The 24909-nt window shown below is 42.7% G+C and overlaps 1 protein-coding gene across 2 annotated transcripts in view; it reads right to left on the bottom strand.

Moving 5' to 3' along the window:
• The window catches only part of COL5A3 (collagen type V alpha 3 chain), a 219994-nt gene that overhangs the window by 105192 nt on the left and 89893 nt on the right, over positions 1-24909 (bottom strand). For both annotated transcript variants that reach the window (XM_044278772.1, XM_044278773.1), the window contains exon 5: positions 3991-4122. In XM_044278772.1, the coding sequence (XP_044134707.1) occupies positions 3991-4122 (132 nt within the window). The remainder of the gene's footprint in view (positions 1-3990; positions 4123-24909) is intronic.

Below are 24909 nucleotides of genomic sequence, written 5' to 3'. Positions count from 1 at the left end.
TCTGTGATGATAATGACATGACTAGTGAAAAGTTACCTGTATAGAACAGGAAGTCTAAACATATCATTAGGCCTAGTGGCCAGTGTGAAAACTGCACAATTTTAAATAGATAGATGGAAAATTAAGACAAAAATCACCAAAAACATAAAAACGTGATTTAAACACTAGGTCATTTTCTGATGACGCACTCCAATTTTTCTTTCTCGAGAAAGCCTTGTGATCTTTGTAAAGGGGCCACAAGATTAATTACATTCTGTAACCTTTTCTAAAATCCATCATCTCCGTCTGGCTATATATAAGGCAAATATTCCATGTATTTACACACTGCATCTGTAGGGCTCTGACATTGCTACATTACTGCTGAGCTGTGAACTGAGGGGTCTATTCCCCCGGGGGTCCTGATGACACATCTCCCAGGCCTGGTTTTCCTTGCTGCCTCCCAGTTGCACATGCCAGTGCCGTGACTCATACACAAGGAGACCCAGCCCTTCGAACCAGCTGTTACCATTCCAGCTGGGACGGCCCGGACATCCCATCTGCTGAATGAAAACCCTGTCTCCGAGCGCCAGGAATGCCCCTGCCAAAAATCTTTTCCATTTCACGCCTGCTTTTGGCTGGTGGGAAAGGGGTCCTCTGGCTTTTTAACCAGTCGCGTGTTGGCTACTGAGAGGGTCAATTTTTCTTTAGGCCAAAAATAATCAGGTGCCAAAGAATTTCATGTTCTACGTCCATTCCAACATTGTCTGTTTACAAATTAATCAAATAAAAAATAGTATTTTACAAGAAAACCGCCAAGAACGTAACATTCAGATTTGTGTGCAGTAATTTATGGCCCATGAGTGCCCACCTACCCCACTTGTAGGTGGTAGCTATAGCAGGTGCATAGGTAGAAGTCACACCTGGGCCCTGGTGTCTGAGAAACCATAATAAAGGGACACTAGTAGATATTCACTGGGTACCACCTAAAGGTTGGTTGGAGGAGAGGTTTGGCTGAAAGTGCCCAATGTTCTTGTCACATGGTTACTTAAGGGGGTATTCCCAACTGTTTTCATAATCCTGGACCCTCAGGCTGACACATATGATTAGGGGTGGTTCTCCATAGATATTTATTGATCTAATATCTATATCTCTGTCTATATCTATCTATCTAATCTCATATCTATCTATCTATCTATCTATCTATCTATCTAATCTCATATCTATCTATCTATCTATATTTATCTATCTAATCTCATATCTATCTAATCTCATATATATCTATCTATATTTATCTATCTAATCTCATATCTATCTATCTATCTATCATCTATATATCTGTTATCTATATATATATCTATCTATCTATCTATCTATCTATCTATCTCATATCTATCTATCTATCATCTATATATCTCATATCTATCATCTATATATCTGTCTATAACACAAAACACAGCAGCACAAGTCAGATGTTTGGAAAGTACAGGTATACTTCCTCCAGACCATGGGTTGGTGGCCAATGGATACACCAATAGAAGAATGAGGCAGCAATCCAAAATTGATAAAATCTATCTATCTATCTATCTATCTATCTATCTATCTCTATCTATCTAATCTCATATCTATCTAATCTCATATATATATATCTATATTTATCTATCTAATCTCATTTTTTATCTATCTATCTACCTAATCTCATATCTATCTATCATCTATATATCTATCTATTATCTATCTATCTATCTATCTATCTATCATCTATATATCTCATATCTATCATCTATACAGTATATCTGTCTATAACACAAAACACAGCAGCACAAGTCAGATGTTTGGAAAGTACAGGTGTAATTCCTCCAGACCATGGGTTGGCGGCCAATGGATACACTAATAGAAGAATGAGGCAGCAATCCAAAATTGATAAAAAGGCTGTGGACCCACTTTATTCACCCAAACGTAACGTTTCAGCCTAACACAGTGAGGAAGGCTTGAGAAAGACCTTATTCTTCTACTAGTCTATCTATCTATCTATCTATCTATCTATCTATCTCTACCTAATATCTATCTGTCATCTATCTATCTATCTATCTATCTCTACCTAATATCTATCTGTCATCTATCTATCTATCTATCTATCTATCTATCTCTACCTAATATCTATCTGTCATCTATCTATCTATCTATCTATATATTCTTTATCATATCTATGTCTGTGTGTCTATATAACTAGAAGAGAGACAAATAATGTGGATCCATATCTATCTATCTCATATCTATCTATCTATCTCCTATCTATCATCTATCTATCTATCTATCATCTATCTATCTCATATCTATCTATCTCCTATCTATCTATTATCTATCTATCTCCTATCTATCATCTATCTATCTATCTATCTATCTATCTATCATCTATCTATCTCATATCTATCTATTATCTATCTATCTATCTCCTATCTATCATCTATCTATCTATCTATCATCTATCTATCTCATATCTATCTATCTCCTATCTATCTATTATCTATCTATCTCCTATCTATCATCTATCTATCTATCTATCTATCTATCTATCTATCTATCATCTATCTATCTCATATCTATCTATTATCTATCTATCTATCTCCTATCTATCATCTATCTATCTATCTATTATCTATCTATCTCCTATCTATCATCTATCTATCTATCTATCTATCTATCTATCTATCTATCATCTATCTATCTCATATCTATCTATTATCTATCTATCTATCTATCTATCTAATCTATCTATCTATCTATCTATCTATCATCTATCTATCTCATATCTATCTATCTATCTATCTATCTATCTATTATCTATCTATCTATCTCCTATCTATCATCTATCTATCTATCTATCTATCTATCTATCTATCTCATATCTATCTATTATCTATCTATCTATCTATCTATCTATCTATCTATCTCCTATCTATCATCTATCTATCTATCTATATATCTCTCTCATATCTATCTATCTATCTATCTATCTCATATCTATCTATCTATCTATCTATCTATCTATCATCTATCTATCTATCTCATATCTATCTATCTATCTATCTATCTATCTATTATCTATCTATCTATTATCTATCTATCTATTATCTATCTATCTATCTATCTATCTCATATCTATCTATTATCTATCTATCTATTATCTATCTATCTATCTATCTATCTATCTATCTATCTATCTATCATCTATCTATCTCATATCTATCTATTATCTATCTATCTATCTATCTAATCTATCTATCTATCATCTATCTATCTCATATCTATCTATCTATCTATCTATCTATCTATCTATCTATCTATTATCTATCTATCTCCTATCTATCATCTATCTATCTATCTATCTATCTATCTATCTATCATCTATCTATCTCATATCTATCTATCTATCTATTATCTATCTATCTCCTATCTATCATCTATCTATCTATCTATCTATCTATCTATCTATCTATCTATCTATCATCTATCTATCTCATATCTATCTATTATCTATCTATCTATCTATCTATCTATCTCCTATCTATCATCTATCTATCTATCTATCTATCTATCTATCTATCTATCATCTATCTATCTATCTCATATCTATCTATCTATCTATTATCTATCTATCTATCTATCTATCTATTATCTATCTATCTATCTCATATCTATCTATCTATCATCTATCTATCTATCTATCTCATATCTATATCTATCTATCTATTATCTATCTATCTATCTATCTATCTATTATCTATCTATCTATCTATCTATTATCTATCTATCTATTATCTATCTATCTATTATCTATCTATCTATCTATCTATCTATCTATCTATCTATCTATCTCATATCTATCTATCTATCTATTATCTATCTATCTATCTATCTATCTATCTCATATCTATCTATCTATCTATTATCTATCTATCTATCTATCTGCCGTTGGATTATTTTACATAATAATGTTACTGCTCTTTTTACCTGCTCAGGGAACTCTGGGTCCTGGGCTTGCACAGCGTAGACGAGCGCACCGTCACAGTTGGGCATGTAAGTGTTACAGTAGTCGTAGGCGGCTCTGGGGTCTGCCACCATCAGCAGCTGTTGGATGTCACCCTAAAAAAAGAAAAAGAAACCTATATCATATAAGAAACAGTCAGATTAGATCAAATTGGGGTTAAGAAGAACTTGGTTACAAGCTGACCCTCATGGCTCATTAAGAACATGTACAGATGTAGCAGAGCGGAGCACTGTATGTAAACCTGCTGCATTATCCTCTCCCAACGGGCTGCACATTATGACCAGATAGAGACTTAGGGGGTCATTTATGATGACCTATATTAGGCGTATTTCCGGAGCAGATTGCATTGCAACGGTAAGTTGCACTGCAATCTGCTACTTCTCCCCGCTCACACCAGGTCTAAAAAAGTGGATGGGGAAGGGAACGGGCCGGCAGGCCCATCTAATTCATAATTTCCTACGCCTATTTTAGGTGTATAAAAGGGTCTAAATGTAAGACAGCAAGGAAGCTGTCTTACATTTAGAACTGGCGGAGGATCCGCCGAAGTTATGGAGAGGCCAGCGCCAGCTTAGGGCTTTATTAAGACTGGTGTCTAAAATGCCGGTCTGTATAAATGTGCTCCTATCTGTCCATAGGACCACTATAAGCCGTACACTCCACAGAGGTGATGGAAGCATCTGTCCATAGGACCACTATAAGCCGTACACTCCACAGAGGAGATAGGAGGATCTGTCCATAGGACACTATAAGATGTACCTTGCACAGAGGAGATGGAAGCATCTGTCCATAGGACCACTATAAGCCGTACACTCCACAGAGGAGATAGAAGCATCTCTCCATAGGACCATTATAAGCCGTACACTCCACAGAGGAGATGGGAGGATCTGTCCATAGGATCATTATAAGCCGTACACTCCACAGAGGAGATGGGAGGGTCTGTCCATAGGACCACTATAAGCCGTACACTCCACAGAGGAGATGGAAGCATCTGTCCATAGGACCACTATAAGCCGTACACTCCACAGAGGAGATGGAAGGAAGCATCTCTCCATAGGACCACTATAAGCCGTACACTCCACAGAGGAGATGGGAGGATCTGTCCATAGGATCATTATAAGCCGTACACTCCACAGAGGAGATGGGAGGGTCTGTCCATAGGACCACTATAAGCCTTACACTCCACAGAGGAGATGGGAGGATCTGTTCATAGGACCATTATAAGCCGTACACTCCACAGAGGAGATGGGAGGATCTGTTCATAGGACACTCTAAGCCGTACACTCCACAGAGGTGATGGAAGCATCTGTCCATAGGACACTATAAGATGTACACTGCTCAGAGGAGATGGAAGCATCTGTCCATAGGACCACTATAAGCCGTACACTCCACAGAGGAGATGAAAGCATCTGTCCATAGGACCACTATAAGCCGTACACTCCACAGAGGAAATGGAAGCGTCTGTCCATAGGACCACTAAAAGCCGTACACTCCACAGAGGAGATGGAAGCATCTGTCCATAGGACCACTATAAGCCGTACACTCATACACTTAAGGGTTCAGGTGAGACTGCAAAATCAGACTACACAAGATATGTTTGTGGTCTGTGATCATAGAGACCCAGAGATCTGCATAGGGGCTGTAAACATCAACGGTAGGAGAGTTTTAATGTATGGGAGAAATTTGAAAAACTGTTGCAAAAGTATACTGTCACAGTCCCTCCTGTGACAGAGGTTAAAAGATCTGAGAGACTGGCTGCAGGTTAGGTTATCTGACAGCCTATCTGTTTTCACTTGTTGCAGTGTTGTTGTTGGTAATGACCACACCTCTTATCTCAGGTGTAGCTTGTGGTCATTACTGCTCCTCTATTTAGTCTGGACTCACACTTTATACCATGCGGTTGATATTATCTGCCTGGAGTTGGAAAAGCTGGTGTGTGGTCCTCATCTGAGTTCTTGCTCATCCATTTTCTATTGAAGATAAGTGTACCTCCCTTTGTATTTTGTTGTTCCTATTTGCTTGTTGTTTACTAGGCCTCAGGGAGACACTGGTTTGTTCATCTGGGAAGGAACCAGTGGTCTCAGACCCTATCACTACTCCTAGGGCTATTCAGGGTTACTAGGGCCTAGGTTTACGGTGTATGAATATTCCCACCCTCAGGGTCTATTCATACTGACAGGAGTCAGGGCTAGGTTTATGGTTTCCTAGGTGGTGACCGTTTCCCTTTCCCTCCCCTTGGGGCCTAGTTTCTGGTCTTTTTCCTTCTGTTGTCATTCTATGTACCTCCCCTCCCCCTACATTGTGACATATACTAGTTAATAAAAGTATGAAAAAATCTGGTTCCAACCTCAGCAGTGTTCCTGGGTCTATGGTGTCTTAAGGCATCAATTATGTGACCTCATAAATGTAATCTGTTCCACACTGTGTTCACAAGAAGGAAACATTGCTGATTTTGGAGTCAAATCTCATGTCACAGACTCCCCCCCAAACCCTCCGTCTTCTGCTCCAGGTCTTGATCGTCCTGATTTGCTGTTCCCATACAGCACAGCTGCAGATGACAAATAGAACAGATTCGCCATGGGCATTAAACAAAAAAAAAAACGTGGTCGGAAATGAATCCAGAGCTGGACCTCAGCCATAGGAACAACTGAGGCTCACTCATTAACCCCAGTCCTCACCAGAGAGGTCTACACGACACAAGACGGCTACTTTCACCATCTAAGTGTTACATCGGCAGCCTATGTCTTTTGCTGTCCTGCTATTAGGAACATGATTCACCGAACTACTACTACTCTCATTTTTGCCATGACTAGCAATCCAGTCCTCTCCTTGCTCTGTGTGCAGTTGCATGGCTGCTTTTAATTGTTAATCAGCTTCTGCCATAAATACAGCACTTCCCTCTCACTCCTTGGCTGCGCTAAGGTTTCTAGTTAAAAAGTGAAGGTGTGCTCTTCTCATTTTCTGCTCATGTACCAAACTTCTACCTGTTAATGGACTCTGACACTCTGCTGCCTTCCCTGACCTTAGCCTGTCTACCATACCGACCCTTTGCAGCCTGCCCTGACCTTGTATTAGTTTGGTGAATATGCATGAACCCTGCCTGCCCTGACTTTTGCCTGTTTACCAACTACGAGTATTGCCTAATCCTTTGGAGCTTCATGCTAGTATCTCTAACCTCCGTGGGTCATCTGCCAACTACACTGGGACTATTCCAAGAGGTAGTGGCCTGGTGGGTTCACTGCAGTGAAGGCCAGATCCCTTTATAGAAGGTTAAAGGGTGAAAACCAAGGGATCACAAGGATAACATCCTCAGGAATAGCCCAAAATCAAACTGGTTAGTTGGTACAGTGGGTCCACATCCAATGCCTGTTATACTAACAGTTATTCTTTGATATTCTACCCCCCATGTTACCTTCAAGCTAAGATATGAAGAGTTATTTGGTGGGGCCGTCAAAGTGTGGTTCTGGTGTTCAGTGGTGATTTTCTACTTTTGTCTCATTAAAGAATGCCTTTTCACATTTAATTTCAATAGCCTTTATGGAGGGATGAAATATTTTTTGTGACCATTATTGACCCTACATTAATATTAAACCAGAGCTCAAAAGATTGCTATGAAAAATGATCATGAAGTAGAGTAGAAGATCATGAAGATGATTACAAGGTCTTGATTTCCCTTTGGTCCTTAAAGGGGTTGTGCCATGATATAAACGTATTTATTCCCTATCTTAATTTTCAGTAGATTTCTAAGGAAATCTGGAATCAAGTGTTCAATTTCCCTGCAGTGCCACCACAGGGGAAGTGGAGTATTAAAGAGGACCTTTCACCTGAAAATGCAAGTTAAACTAAAGATATACCCTTACTTGCCGGCCCCCGGTGGTGCTTATTAAGTTCTTCATTTTGCACTCAGTGCCCCCGTTTGTCCGCGGTGCCCCCCGCAATATTTCCTGCCTTCTATGCTAATGAGCCATTCGGCTCAACTGGGCGGGCCTGCAAAAGTTCTCCCGGGCATGTCTTTCTTCTCCCTGGCACGAAGCGCATCCAATCAGCGCTCCGCTCTTAGCCAGGGAGAAGAAGCTCCAGTTCTCGCGAGATTCGCGAGAACTGAAGTGATTTCATCCATCCTGAGCCGGCGCCATCTTGGATTCCCGCGGCGAGCATTGGAGCAGCGTCGGAGGCGGCGGCTCAGGATGGATGAAATCGCTCCAGTTCTCGCGAGTCTCGCGAGAACTGGAGCTTCTTCTCCCTGGCTAAGAGCGGAGTGTGCTGATGCGCTTCATGCCAGGGAGAAGAAAGACACGCCCGGGAGAACTTTTGCAGGCCCGCCAGTTGAGCCGAATGGCTCATTAGCATAGAAGGCGGGAAATATTGCAGGGGGCACCACGGACAAACGGGGGCACTGAGTGCAAAATGAAGAACTGAATAAGCTCCACTGGGGGCCGGCAAGTAAGGGTATATCTTTAGTTTAACTTGCATTTTCAGGTGAAAGGTCCTCTTTAAATGGTTTATGTAATGTATAGACATGGCACACTCTTTGTAACTGCTCTTTTACCCAGAATACCCAAATATTTTATGTGAACATGAAGGGACTGCATGTTCCCTTGAAGGGACTGCCCACGATTATAACAGAGATGTAACTATAAGGTTTGAAGAGGTAACAGTCACACCTGGTCCCTGGGTATCTAAAGTTTTTTTTAGCACATACAAAGACACCAGTATAATAAATGACACATGTAAGGTGGGAAGCCCTGTTATGGATTTCTTGGAGTCCAGGAGCTACAGGTTAAGGTCTGGATAGGCCATTAATGTATGATCCATGACAGTCTGACCTTGAACACATCTACCGATCAAGACTTGACTGAAATACCTGCTGTACTTGGCACCACTGTTTCATGGTGCTGATCACAGAGGACTGGGCTGGCTATAGCGTTGTGCAACTGTGCATCCTCGGCGCATCACCAGACAATACTGAAGAAGGCGTCTCTGGCCTTGAGGGTGACCCTATAGCTTTCAGCACAGTTTCCCAGACTTGGTGCCTGACTCTGCACAGGTTGCAATTTCATTACTTATTGTTTGGATGGTGTTATTTGGATGCTTTATGGCAATATTATCTGCACACTATGTTATTGTATTATTTGGTATACTATGGGGGGGGGGGGGGGTTATCAGTAGAAGCCACTGCACAGGATACCGCCTAGTCTGAGGCCAGATCGCCTGGAAGTCAGACCTTCATCGATCATACATTGAAGGTCCATCAGCGTTAAACTTTAGTCCCTAAGAACCCCAGTCAGGCGCTGCTTCTACCTGTAGAGTACTACACAAAGGGTCATACAAACAGTATAATAGTAATAATAATACAACACATTCTTCAGCTGTCTCTACATCTGTTTCGTACAATATTTTATTGGTGCAAAGAATCTATGATTTGCAGCCAATTAGATCTGGAATGACCTATTTGGCTTGTAAAACCTTATTGTTATAATCTCACAGCAAAAAAAAACATCCACAGAGTCTGAAAGAGAAACGAACTGTTAAAAACCCTCTGTGCGCCAAATGAGATGCCATCATAATGAGCCGTATGAGCCAGAGATACCCGATTCACTGGACTTCACGAATGTAATGCACTCTAGACGTTCAATGCTTAGTGTACATTGTTTTATTATATGCAGATAATGCCCTGCTACTAGTACAGTATCAGGATGTATGAGAAATCTAGGGTAAGGCTCTTCTAATAGGGATGTAGCAACCGTCAAAGTTCTCACCCCACTCTCCACCCTACATACTGGCTGCAGCCCGACTGAGGCGTGCAAATGATCCAATGCCAGAGAAGTAATTTAGTTTCTCCCTTGTGAACTTAAGTATTTATGAAGCACATGGGCAAGAAGGGTGGGAGAAAAATAGTCTGCAGTGGTCAGAGACTAGTAGTTGATTTACTTCTGCATCGGAAAGTGTGTAGATGTGTAGATTTTTTGTCAGAAGGATATGTAGTAGAGTGACTATGAATATAGTTAATATCATCAAAGTCAGGTTTAGAAAAATATGGCCGCTTTCTTTAATAAACAATGCCAGACTTTTCCATGAGTTATATCTGCAGTGAGTAAGTATTAAAGTGTCCCCTTAGAAACCTTCAAATAGGGTGTTTCTAGGGACACTCCATCTTCAGCGTTCCACTGAACAATGAAGACAGCTATCTGTAAGATTCAGATGCAGGCTTCTCAGCCTGACTCTGCTCTCCCTATCCCAGCTCCTTACATGTATGTTAGATATGTTTCCAAGTTCTCTGCCTTGGTGTCAGTGCTGATTGCTGGTTATTCTCCTCTATCTGTGTGGAGCATCCCTGCTTAGTTTGTGAGCACTGGGCATATTGAGGAGACCAGTGGCTGCAGTGATCAGCGTCCTTCTTTATTTGCGTTGATGGTGGTGCCTCCCTGGTTGGTTAGGAAGTGATTGGCAACTAGAGGAGAGTGCTACAGCATTGTTCTCTATCTGCTCCTTGTTCACTAACTATGCAGGAATGCACTGGGCAGATAGAGGAGAACACACGGCAGAGTTCAGTGCCTACAGTAAGTGTACAGTGTCCTTCTGTGTCAGCGCTGATCCTTGGTTATCTAGTGAGCAGTGAGCAAATAGAGGAGAACAGTGCTGCAGCAATCTGCACTCACACAGATGGAAACTGTACACTTACTGTCAATGGTGAGCACTTCAGCACTGTTCGCCTGTGTTGGGTCAGTGCTTACTAACTCTGGACAGGTGGCAAGGAGATGACCATATATTTTTGACATATCTTTTCACAGCTGAGGCACAGCACATGTATGTTATAAGCATCAAAGGCTACATGAACAATAGACCATCTAGGTGTATGGGACCCACAAATTTCTTATGGTGTCATGATTTACTGAACACGAGGTCCTTGTACTGTGGAAGTTTTTTTTTTAGTTGTCCAAAGGGAAATTATCTACCTCCAGATACTTGGATCTCTGAGGACTTTTGATTGCTTGCAGGGAATTTATCTGCCCCATACCTGGTGGTCAATCAACAGATGCTTGGATCCCTGAGGACTTTGGGTTGATGACAGGGAACGCTTGGTTCCTTGAGGACATCAGATTGGTGGCAGGGAGCACCTGAGGTTTTTGCCTGATCACCAGATACTTGGATTTCTGATGGTTGATGACCAGTCAACAGATACTTGGATCTCTAATGGCTGGTGGAAGGATTACTCTCTGTCCCATAACTGAATGCCTGATCACCAGATACTTGGATTTCTGATGGTTGATGGCCGGTCAACAAATACTTGGATCTCTGATGGCTGGTGGAAGGGTTACTCTCTGCCCCTTACCTGAATGCTTGATCACCAGATACTTGGATCTCAGAAAATGATTGGAATAGGACTTCTCTGTCCCATGCATTATTGCCGCCTGACCACCACATACTTGGATAAGCCTTGGAAGGTTTATCTTCCCCTTAGCATGTCTGAGTTGAATGCACTGGTTTGCAGTTTAGTTGGTCTTGGTTGTTGGTAGTTGCTTAGTTGGTAAGTGACTTCTTAATTTTTAAGGACAAATGTGATCTCTACAAAATAAATTTTTACTTGGCACTCTTTGCTGGTGCCCATTACTTCCAAAGAGACATCAGTGTTAGAGTTGATATATTAAGTAACTCAAGTTAGAAGCACTGAAGGGAAGGTTTGCTTGGGCATTGTTCCCATTTTGCGTTCGATGTGCCAAGTCATACAACTTGCATCACACAACGGTTTTTATTTTTGGAGCTATTATTTTGACAAATCAGTCGATGTTACTTAGGAATCATGCACACAAGCAATATTAAATTAATGGGGGTTCTGTCGGTGAAAAACTAAAATTTTTCAATAGGTTTTGCTTCACGTTACCTCAGTGTGTTCTGTGAGTCTCTTAAAGAGGACCTTTCACTACTCTACAAACTAAAAACTAACTATACCTGTGGGCAGAGCGGCGCCCAGGGGTCCCCCTGCACTTACTATTAAGTCTGGGCGCCGCTCCGTTCGCCCGGTATAGGCTCCGGTGTCTGCGCTCCCTCTGACTGATTTCTTGTAGGAGGCGTCTACCTTGCTGCACTGCTGGCCAATCGCAGCGCACAGCTCATAGCCAGGCTATGAGCTGTGCGCTGCGATTGGCCAGCAGTGCAGCAAAGGAACACGCCTCCTACAAGAAATTGCAGGGCTGGGACATGACACAAGGATTCTCTCTTTGGAGGTCTTTAAATCCCTTTGTCATGTCCCACCCTTTCAGGTCATGCACTAATTAAACTGTTTTGCCTGGAGTGTTCCTTTAACATCTGCTGATGGTTTCCTTCATTGCACTGACATTCGCTAGTCAGTTCCTTATGTTTGTATTTTACTGTATCATTAAAAATGCTATTTTAAAGTAGAGTATTGACCTATACTTCATACCTTCTACCGACCCCATATTTTATGAAATGGGTGTAGATTATGCAAATATGCTCAAAACAGTGGATGTTTCTGGGGTGTTTTTGGACCATCCAGAGGTCTGCTCTGAACCTCTGACTTAGGGTGGTCCCCTTGGCATTTCCTGGTTGGGATCTTATATGGTTCCTATGACACATGTCAGTATAGTCTCTCTGGATTGGCTGACTGCAAGGTATTATGGGCAAACCCACTCTGAGTCATATGATCCTCCTCCATCTTCCCTGCCTCGCTGTGCTGTCTTCTGATCTGTACAATGGCAGATGCCATTTTGATATTTTCTACTGAAATGAATTACAAAAAGTTTTAGATTCGATAGAATGCAATTTCTGGTGGAAATTCGTGCATGCCTATTGGTTACGACATGAGGGTAATATCTGGGTGGTGTGTGAATGTTTTTACTGGCGGCACTGTATAGCATTGTTATGTAGGCAGCTGTATGAGGGTGTTATTTGGCCAATAGTACACCGTTGGGGAGTGCCACATATAGCACCATCCAAGTTAATGTAACACCAACCGTGGAGTCACCATAAAAGTGGACTGGACTTGACTGAGGGTCAACCTAAATTTGCCTTATTTGGATTATTTGCCCTAGTTTGGAATAGTCCACAGAATTCCTTTGACATAGCAAGCGGCACATAGACAAAGACGAAGTAGACTTGAGTGGGCGACACCTCCTTGGACCTGAGGTATTGTGCAGGAAGTGGGGCATCACAATGTTCTCGACTTTACTCGTTGGAGCAGGAGCTCTTTATAGGAGAGAATGTGGTACTATAAAGCCCTCACTCTTCACCAGGAGTAGTTACATGAACACACAGATGCATTTCTTGGCTTTTGCTCTTCATTTCAGAATGTTTTAACACATTTTTGACTTGTTTTCACACATTATTGTCATCAAAAGTGGAAAGCTTGAACCTCGTTGGTTGCTTACCTCTCACTATAATGTGGACGGTTTTACTTTCAAGGTTTTGGACAAATACTGTCTTTAAAGAGCACCTGTCACCACTCCTGACATGCCTGTTTTAATAGCTTCATGCATTCCCCATGTAATAACTATTCTGGAACATCTATTATTATGGCTCTATGTTGTGCCATCCTTTATTTTTTCTACTAGAAGTTATATATGAATTGCTAGCAGTCTGCAGTAAGGGGACATAGGGGAGGTAGCAAGGCAGCAAGTTGGGGGTGTGTACCTCCACAGTCTGAAAATGGCAGCACTGATTAGATAGAGAGAGTCTGAGCAGGGGCACACCCCCAACCGGTTACCACCCCTCTGTACCCTTACTGCAGACCGCTAGCAATTCAATTATAACTTATACTGCAAATAATAAAGGAATGGCACAACATACAGACATAAACATGGGGAATGCATGGAGCTAATAAAACAGGCATGTCAGGAGTGGTGAAAGGCCCTCTTTAATATTATAGTTGGTGGGTACCTGTTTTGTGGAGCATATCTTGGGTAGAACATTTGACCAGGTCAAGATTTATAGACTAAGGGTACTTTCACACTTGCGTTATTCTTTTCCGGTATTGAGTTCCGTCCTAGGGGCTCAATACCAGAAAAGAACTGATCAGTTTTATCCTAATGCATTCTGAATGGAGAGCAATCCGTTCAGTAGGCATCAGGATGTCTTCAGTTCAGTCACTAGCACAGGCTTCCAGTATCCGTAGTTTCAGGTGCTGCAGCATATGCTGTGAAGATACGATATGTGCAGCACCTGAAACTTCGGATACTGGAAGCCTGTGCTAGCATTTCTCCTGCTGTGTTGCTATCAGTGTGTGAAGAGTGGGAGAAGAGGGTTGCATTGACAATCCAACACAATGGGCAGCACATTGAACACATTTTATAAGTGGTCAGAAACTTGTAAGTAACTCATGAAAGAATAAAGTTACGTTAAAACCAAGCACATCATTGTTTTTCTTGTGAAATTCCCAATAAGTTTGATGTGTCACATGACCCTCTTCCTATTGAAAAAACAAAAGTTGGATTCAAAATGGCCGACTTCAAAATGGCCGCCATGGTCACCACCCATCTTGAAAAGTTTCCCCCCTCACATATACTAATGTGCCACAAACAGGAAGTTAATATCACCAACCATTCCCATTTTATTAAGGTTGATCCATATAAATGGCCCACCCTGTACATCCCCTTTAAAGGGATTTGCCAATGAACACTGATAAATGTATGATTGCTGGGGTCTCACTGATGGGACCTTACCAACAACGGGACCTTACCAACAACGAGAATGAGGGTCTCTGAGGGCCCAATGTGAATGAACCGGTAATGCATGAGTGTAACCAATGCTTCAATCACTTCTGTAGGACTTCTGAAGATAGCGAGCAATGCACTTATCAGTCCCATGCATGCACAGTCTCATTCACACAGTAGACTCTGGGGCCTCCTTTAGGAACTTAAAGAGGAGCCTCTCCTGACATGTCTTTTGTAGTAACTACTTGCATCCCCCATGTAATAATAATTCTGGAGCCTCTATTCTTATGCCTGTGCCATTCCCCTGAAAGTTTACAAATTGCCAGCAGTCTGCAGTAAAGGTACCGCTGGCTGTTACTAGTTGGAGGGTGGGGGGTGTCCCTGCCAAACTAAAGTTGTCCCATGTTGTAGGCAGGTCCAAATTGACAGAAGGCAGGGCCAACACAAATGGGCGGGGCCTGCAAAACCATCTTGCAGCACAATATACTGCCCCAGCAGAGCCAAATACCACAGTGCAGCACAATATACTGCCCCAGCAGAGCCAAATACCACAGTGCAGCACAATATACTGCCCCACCAGAACCAAATACCACAGTGCAGCACAATATACTGCCCCAGCAGAGCCAAATACCACAGTGCAGCACAATATACTGCCCCACCAGAACCAAATACCACAGTGCAGCACAATATACTGCCCCAGCAGAACCAAATACCACAGTGCAGCATAATATACTTCCCCAGCAGAACCAAATACCAGTGTGCAGCACAATATACTTCCCCAGCAGAACCAAATACCACAGTGCAGCACAATATACTTCCCCAGCAGATCCAAATATCACAGTGCAGCACAATATACCGCCCCAGCAGAACCAAATACCACAGTGCAGCACAATATACTTCCCCAGCAGATCCAAATACCACAGTGCAGCACAATATACTGCCCCAGCAGATCCAAATACCAGAGTGCAGCACAATATACTTCCCCAGCAGAACCAAATACCAGTGTACAGCACAATATACTTCCCCAGCAGAACCAAATACCACAGTGCAGCACAATATACTTCCCCAGCAGATCCAAATATCACAGTGCAGCACAATATACTGCCCCAGCAGAACCAAATACCACAGTGCAGCACAATATACTGCCCCAGCAGAGCCAAATACCACAGTGCAGCACAATATACTGCCCCAGCAGAACCAAATACCACAGTGCAGCACAATATACTGCCCCAGCAGATCCAAATACCAGAGTGCAGCACAATATACTTCCCCAGCAGAACCAAATACCACAGTGCAGCACAATATACTTCCCCAGCAGATCCAAATATCACAGTGCAGCACAATATACTGCCCCAGCAGAACCAAATACCACAGTGCAGCACAATATACTTCCCCAGCAGAACCAAATACCACAGTGCAGCACAATATACTTCCCCAGCAGAACCAAATACCACAGTGCAGCACAATATACTTCCCCAGCAGAACCAAATACCACAGTGCAGCACAATATACTTCCCCAGCAGAACCAAATACCACAGTGCAGCACAATATACTGCCCCAGCAGAACCAAATACCACAGTGCAGCACAATATACTGCCCCAGCAGAACCAAATACCACAGTGCAGCACAAAATACTTCCCCAGCAGAACCAAATACCACAGTGCAGCATAATATACTGCCCCAGCAGAACCAAATACCACAGTGCAGCACAATATACTTCCCCAGCAGAACCAAATACCACAGTGCAGCACAATATACTGCCCCAGCAGATGCAAACACCACAGTGCAGCACAATATACTGCCCCAGCAGATCCAAATACCACAGTGCAACACAATATACTGCCCTAGCAGAACCAAATACCACAGTGCAGCACAATATACTGCCCCAGCAGATCCAAATACCACAGTGCAGCACAATATACTGCCCCAGCAGAACCAGATACCACAGTGCAGCACAATATACTGCCCCAGCAGAACCAAATACCACAGTGCAGCACAATATACCGCCCCAGCAGAACCAAATACCACAGTGCAGCACAATATACTGCCCCAGCAGAACCATATACCACAGTGCAGCACAATATACTGCCCCAGCAGAACCAAATAACACAGTGCAGCACAATATACTTCCCCAGCAGATCCAAATACCACAGTGCAGCACAATATACTTCCCCAGCAGAACCAAATACCACAGTGCAGCACAGTATACTGCCCCCGCAGATCCAAATACCACAGTGCAGCACAGAATACTGCCCCAGCAGAACTAAATACCACAGTGCAGCAGAGAATACCGCCCCAGCAGAACCAAATACCACAGTGCTGCACAATATACTGCCCCAACAGAACCAAATACCACAGTGCAGCACAATATACTGCCCCAACAGAACCAAATACCACAGTGCAGCACAGTATACTGCCCCAGCAGAACCAAATACCACAGTGCAGAATATACTGCCCCAACAGAACCAAATACAAGTGCATTGCAAAATACTGCCCCAGCAGAACCAAATACCACAGTGCAGCACAATATACTGCCCCAGCAGAACCACATACCACAGTGCAGCACAATATACTGCCCCAGCAGAACCACATACCACAGTGCAGCACAATATACTGCCCCAGCAGAACCAAATAACACAGTGCAGCACAATATACTTCCCCAGCAGATCCAAATACCACAGTGCAGCACAATATACTTCCCCAGCAGAACCAAATACCACAGTGCAGCACAATATACTGCCCCAGCAGAACCAGATACCACAGTGCAGCACAGTATACTGCCCCCGCAGATCCAAATACCACAGTGCAGCACAGAATACTGCCCCAGCATAACTAAATACCACAGTGCAGCAGAGAATACCGCCCCAGCAGAACCAAATACCACAGTGCTGCACAATATACTGCCCCAACAGAACCAAATACCACAGTGCAGCACAATATACTGCCCCAACAGAACCAAATACCACAGTGCAGCACAGTATACTGCCCCAGCAGAACCAAATACCACAGTGCAGAATATACTGCCCCAACAGAACCAAATACAAGTGCATTGCAAAATACTGCCCCAGCAGAACCAAATACCACAGTGCAGCACAATATACTGCCCCAGCAGAACCACATACCACAGTGCAGCACAATATACTGCCCCAGCAGAACCAAATACCACAGTGCAGCACAATATAATGCGCCAGCAGAACCAGATACCACAGTGCAGCACAATATACTGCCCCAGCAGAACCAAATACCACAGTGCAGCACAATATACTGCCCCAGCAGAACCAAATACCACAGTGCAGCACAATATACTGCCCCAGCAGAACCAAATACCACAGTGCAGCACAATATACTGCCCCAGCAGAACCAAATACCACAGAGCAGCACAATATACTGCCCCAGCAGAACCACATACCACAGTGCAGCACAATATACCGCCCCAGCAGAGCCAAATACCACAGTGCAGCACAATATACTGCCCCAGCAGAACCAAATACCACAGTGCAGCACAATATACTGCCCCAGCAGAACCAAATACCACAGTGCAGCACAATATACTGCCCCAGCAGAACCAAATACCACAGTGCAGCACAATATACCGCCCCAGCAGAACCAAATACCACAGTGCAGCACAATATACTGCCCCAGCAGAACCAAATGCCACATTACAACATAACTTACTCTGTGGTGGCCAGCGCCAGCTGCCATCTTCCATACTCCTACTCCAGTTGCCTCATGATGGTAATACAGTTGGAGTCAGGAGGGCACTTGCGGGCTTGACGCTCCCAGTGTTAACTGTGGGAGTGTCAGACTATTACTTCTCTGGCAGGCGGTCGTAAGGAGGGCTCAGGTGTCCCCTGGGCATCGGCCCACCGGGAAATTTCCCTGTAGGTTCTATGGCCAGTCCGCCCCCTGATATGCACATACATACAGTATCTAACAAAAGTGAGTACACCCCCCACATTTTTGTAAATATTTATTATATCTTTTCATGGGACAACACTAAAGATATGACACTTTGATACAATGTACAGTAGTCAGTGTTCGGCTTGTATAACAGTGTAAATTTGCTGTGCCCTCAAAATAACTCAACACAGCCATTAGTGTCTAAGCCGCTGGCAACAGAAGTGAGTACACCCCTAAGGGAAAATTGCCAAATTGTGCCCAATTAGCCATTTTACCTCCCCGGTGTCATGTGACTCGTTAGTATTACAAGGTCTCAGTTGTAAATGAGGAGCATTTGGTGCTATCGCTCTCACACTCATACTGGTCACTGGAAGTTCAACATGGCTCCTCATGGCAAAGAACTCTCTGAGGATCTATAATAAAGAATTGTTGCTCTACATAAACATGGCCTAGGCTATAAGGAGATTGTAAAGACCCTGAAACTGAGCCGCAGCACGGTGGCCAAGACCATACAGTGGTTTAACCAGACAGGTTCCACTCAGAACAGGCCTCGCCATGGTCGACCAAAGAAGTTGAGTGCACAAGCTCAGCGTCATATCCAGAGGTTGTATGAGTGCTGCCAGCATTGCTGCAAATGTTGAAGGGATGGGGGTCAGCCTGTCAGTGCTCAGACCGTATGCCGCACACTGCATCACACTGGTCTGCATGTCATCCCAGAAGAAAGCCTCTTCTAAAGATGGTGTACAAGAAAACCTGCAAATAGTTTGCTGAAGACAAGCGGACTAAGGACATGGATTTCTGGCATCCTCAAACGAAAGGTGGAGGAGCGCAAGGTCTCTAACATCCACCAGCTCCGTGATGTCATCATGGAGAAGTGGAAGAGGATTCCAGTGGCCACTTGTGAAGCTCTAGTGAACTCCATGCTCAAGAGAGTTAAGGCAGTGCTGGAAAATAATGGTGGCCAAACAAAATATTGACGTTTTGGGCACAATTTGGCCATTTTCACTTAGAGCTGTACTCACTTTTGTTGCCAACGGTTTAGACATTAATGACTGTGTGTTGAGTTATTTTGAGGGCACACCAAATTTACATGGCTATACAAGCTGTACACTGACTACTGTACATTGTATCATATTGTCAGATCTTCAGGGTTGTCCCATGAAAATATAGAATAAAATATTTACAAAAATGTAATGGGTGGACTCACTTTTGTGAGATACTTTTATATTTAAGTGTGCATGTATGAATGTGTTGGTGGTATGCATGTAGGTGTATGTCTGGCCTTGTCAAAGTCACGCAGATCCGTACGCTTGCCAATTTTCCTGCTCGCAACACTTCAACGTCAAGAACTGACTGTCTACTTGCCGCCTCATATATTCCATCCCGCGACAGGCGCCATTGTCATGTGATAATCAATGTTATTCACTTCCCTGGTTTAATGCCTCATTCAGTGATTTCCATCAGTGACTGTGAGCCTAAACCAGGTGCGGCTCTAAACACAGAACAGGTGCAGATCTTTCCCTTATACCTTACATCTGTGTAGGCTTCACTCCTGGTTTTGGCTCTCAATCTCTGATGGAAATCACTGACCAAAACACTGATGTGTGAGTGAGGCTTAAATGTTATGGGTGATCGTGTATGTATGTATCTATGCACGAAGACATACGTGTAAGACTACCTCGAATATCATTTTACATGAAATAAAACATATCCTGTAGTCCATCCGTTCATTATAGAGCTTTATTCAGACCAAGGTCTTGTTACCAGTGGGGTACCTCAGGGATCTGTTCTGGGACCCATATTGTTCAATATCTTTATCAGCGAAATTGCAGAAGGCCTCGATGGTAAGGTTTGTCTTTTTGCTGATGACACAAAGATATGTAACAGGGTTGATGTTCCTGGAGGGATACACCAAATGGAAAAGGATTTAGGAAAACTAGAGGAATGGTCAAAAATCTGGCAACTAAAATGTAATGTTGATAAGTGCAAGATAATGCACCTGGGACGTAAAAACCCAAGAGCAGAATATAAAATCAGTGATACAGTCCTAACCTCAGTATCTGAGGAAAGGGATTTAGGGGTCATTATTTCAGAAGACTTAAAGGTAGGCAGACAATGTCACAGAGCAGCAGGAAATGCTAGCAGAATGCTTGGGTGTATAGGGAGAGGCATTACCAGTAGAAAGAGGGAGGCGCTCATGCCGCTCTACAGAGCACTAGTGAGACCTCATCTGGAGTATTGTGCTCAGTACTGGAGACCATATCTTCAGAAGGATATTGATACTTTGGAGAGAGTTCAGAGAAGAGCTACTAAACTGGTACATGGATTGCAGGATAAAACTTTCCAGGAAAGATTAAGGAGGACACAGTTTTAAATTCAAGGGGCAAAGGTTTAAAAGTAATATCAGGAAGTATTACTTTACTGAGAGAGTACTGGATGCATGGAATAGCCTTCCTGCAGAAGTGGTAGCTGCAAATACAGTGAAGGAGTTTAAGCATGCATGGGATAGGCATAAGGCCATCCTTCATATAAGATAGGACCGAGGGCTATGCATAGGATTCAGTATACTGGGCAGACTAGATGGGCCAAATGGTTTTTATCTGCCGACACATTCTATGTGTATAACAGCCCCTTCATACGGTATATGCAGAACATTATTATTATTGTTCTTCTGAACACTTATTTCTCCTCTTTCCAGAATACGATGAAGTCCATTCCCCGTCCCCCCACCTTTCCCCGCCAGCTGGAGCTCTAACCCCTGACCACGAGAGATTTTAGAAATGTTTAGGAACCCAGCCAGAACATACTTCGACCAACATGAACAGTCCATGAGAGGAATCAGATACAGGAAGATAGCAGATGGGAGATTTATTTAATGTAATAGGAAGTAATAAGTCACTATAGCGCGAGCAGTGACAGAATTATAGGCAGAGGCTCATTTCTTAAATGGACAGTACATATATTACGTGTATGCCAATTGCCCACTGGGACATGAGGCCACCGTGAAATTATAAAAATTTGTATCTCCCCCAGGGGCATACATAGAATTCACTGGGCCCCATAGCAAGAATCTAAATTGGGCCCCCATTCCCCATAATATATGCAATGTGTACAGGTATATAGTATATACAGTAGTGTACTAATATGCGAGGAACGAGGTATAATATATGCAGTGTGTACAGGTATATAGTATATACAGCAGTGTACTGATATGTGAGCTAAGAGGTATAATAGATGCAGTGTGTACAGATATATAGTATATACAGCAGTGTACTGATATGTGTGGTACGAGGTGTAATAGATGCAGTGTGTACAGGTATATAGTATACACAGCAGTGTACTGATATGTGAGGTACGAGGTATAATAGATGCAGTGTGTACAGGTATATAGTATATACAGCAGTGTACTGATATGTGAGTTAAGAGGTATAATAGATGCAGTGTGTACAGGTATATAGTATATACAGCAGTGTACTGATATGTGAGGTATGGAGTATAGTATATGCAGTGTGTACAGGTCCTGGCAAATGTACCTTTCAAACCTAGGAACTACACAATTTTTGATGCAGTTCCTTTGCTAGATCCTGCAGGATCTGTGATGTTGAAGATGATGTAATCAGTGGTCCTGGCAGATGCACTGTTTTAACCTGGGAACTACACTTTATACTGAGCAGTTCCTTTACAGGACCTGTGATGACATCATCAAAGGTCCTTTAGCTTTAGGAAGATAGACCGGAGCAATTAGGGGGCAGGGCTTCTCCTCCACTGCGGGGTCCCCCTTCCTCACGGGCCCCATAGCAGCTGCGTGGTCTGCCTATATGGTAGGTACGCCACTGATCTCCCCTGACCCTTGTCTGATGTCTCAGGGTTTTAGAAAATAATCTGTTTTTAATCACAGCATGGAGTATCCAGCACTCCAGAAAAAACTATGTGTTCCTGGCACGTGATAGAAGAATTAAAGACTTGATGGCTACAAAAGAAAATCTAATAGTAAAAAAAAAGGAAAGTACAGAATTTTCAAGGGTATGGGACACTCTCTTCTTTTCTCTGATGGGATGATGAAGAACAACACAAAAAAGTAAGGGTTGGGCCACAACACATATTCTACATTTTTCAAACCAGCTCCTTGATCTGAATACTTTTGCAATTGTTTGTAATTAAAAATTTCGTACAGCCACTGAGTTATTCAATAAAACGTATCTTTATAGCACCACCTGCTGTTTGATCTTTTCCTTATTTCTCTGTTCACCCCACTAAAGTGGTCACACATGCTCAGTGTAAATCTTTAACTGCCACCAGCTGTATCTTCTTTTAGAAGCTGTGGCAGATACAGGGAAAGAGCTGCCCCAGAAAGGAAACACCCCTGAGCTGTGACAGGGAGAGAGCTGCAACAGAACGTCTACACCCCCTGAGAAAGGACCCACCCTCTGAGGTGCCAGCTTGAAATAAATCTAGAAGAACAATTGGAGCAATGAATGGGGAGATCTCTGGATCCATGTACAGTACAGGGTTGGTTCCAGCTTTGTTAGAAAGAGATTGCTGTGTCCTATATGATGCCCGGGTTACATTTTTTACATTGATTTTGGCATAACCCCTTTAAAGCCTTACACATTTTTGAAAAGATTGTAGATATCAAGAAAAACAATCAAGATCAATGTACTAGAAGCCCAAATGACCAGAATACCATCTTATTTTGGACATCCTGATCTCCACCCTTCCCTAATATGCACTCTTGGCTGTGGAAGAACCAAAGATCTGATATATTGCAGCATTATTTCCTCCAAGGTGCCCATACAAATTAGCAGATTTGGCAGATTTGAAACTCAACATGCTAGACTTCTCTGGCAGCGGTTTATTTCCATCTCCCGTTGAAAACACGTACATTTGTATGGAGGAGTCAGGAATAATAGCTTTTTGATCAACAGCTATTGAAGGTGTATGGGCATCTTAACATATGCCATTGGGGAGTCGTTAATCTACTGTTATATCATTTAATTGGTGGCTGATTCTACCAAAATCAGGAGCTTCGTATTACTTTTATCCAATACAGTGCATTCTGAAAGTTTTCAGACCCTTTCACTTTTTTCACATTTTCTTATGTTGCTGCCTTGTGCTAAAATAAAATAAAAAGTTCAGATTTTTTCCCACCAATTGCCACTCAATGCCACATAATGACAAAGTGAGAACAGAATGTTCAAAATCTTTGCAAATTTATTGGAAAAGAAAAACTAAAATCTTGCATTGACATAAGTATTCAGACCCTGTCACTACCAGCACCAGCAGACGTGAATCTCACCGTACCTGCCGGCGTCCGTTTGCCAGAGAGACAGTCTAATCTCCCATGTCAGGTATTCGGACGTCATAGGTCATGTGACGCCGGGCATGTCATGTGACCAGGAAGGGTGGAGTATTTAAACAAGCCATCTGCTGGTAACAGATTGCCTGTGAATGGTTCTATATATCTCACCAGTGCTTTGGATTGTGGATTGTTCTGACGTCTGACTTTGGCTACTCCTTTTGCCCCTGATTCTTGGATTCTGATTTGGCTTTTCTGCATCTCCTGGTTTGACCCTGGCTTGGATCTTGGACTCACTTCTGCCTTACATATTTGGACTTGACCGCTCATGAATGACCTTGGCTTGCCATTGTTTAAGTGTATCTTCTTTTGCTTCATTGTTCTCTCTTGGCTTTGATCCGGTACGTTTGACTCTGAGTACTTTGTTTCTTGGTTTTTCTCGGTATTTGTGTATCTGCCTGTCGCTTTTTTATTATTTTTCCCATCAGTTTTTTCCTGGTAAGCCCCAGCACGTAAATAAGCAGGGACCATCAACCAGTTGTGGTCCGCCACTTAGGGCGGTCATGCAAGCAGGCAGGGACAGATGTGAAGGTGGAATTTAGGGTTCACTTGTTCCACTCATGATAAGACCCTTTACTCGGGACTTAGTTAAAGCCCCTTTGGCAGTCATTACAGCCTCCAGTCTTCTTGGGTATGATGCCACAAGGTTTGTACACCTGGATTTGGAGATTATCTACCATTCTTCTCTGCAGAGCCTCTCAAGCTCTGCCAAGTTGAATGGGGACCGTTGCTGGACAGCTATTTTCAGGTCTCTCCAGAGATGTTTGATTGGCTTCAAGTCGGGGCTTTGGCTGGGTCACTAAAGGACATTCACAGAGTTGTCCCTAATCCACTCCTGTATTGTCTTGGCTGTGTCCTTAGGGTCATTATCTTATTGGCAGGTAAACCTTCAGCCCAGTCAGAGATCCCCAGCACACTGGATCAGGTTTTCATTAGAAATATCTCTGTACTTTGCTCCATTC

The sequence above is a fragment of the Bufo gargarizans genome, chromosome 2, assembly GCF_014858855.1.
Source record: "Bufo gargarizans isolate SCDJY-AF-19 chromosome 2, ASM1485885v1, whole genome shotgun sequence".
Lineage (NCBI taxonomy): Eukaryota > Metazoa > Chordata > Amphibia > Anura > Bufonidae > Bufo > Bufo gargarizans.
The sequence above is the reverse complement of the archived record's forward strand: the minus strand, read 5'-3'. Positions and strand labels throughout refer to the sequence as shown.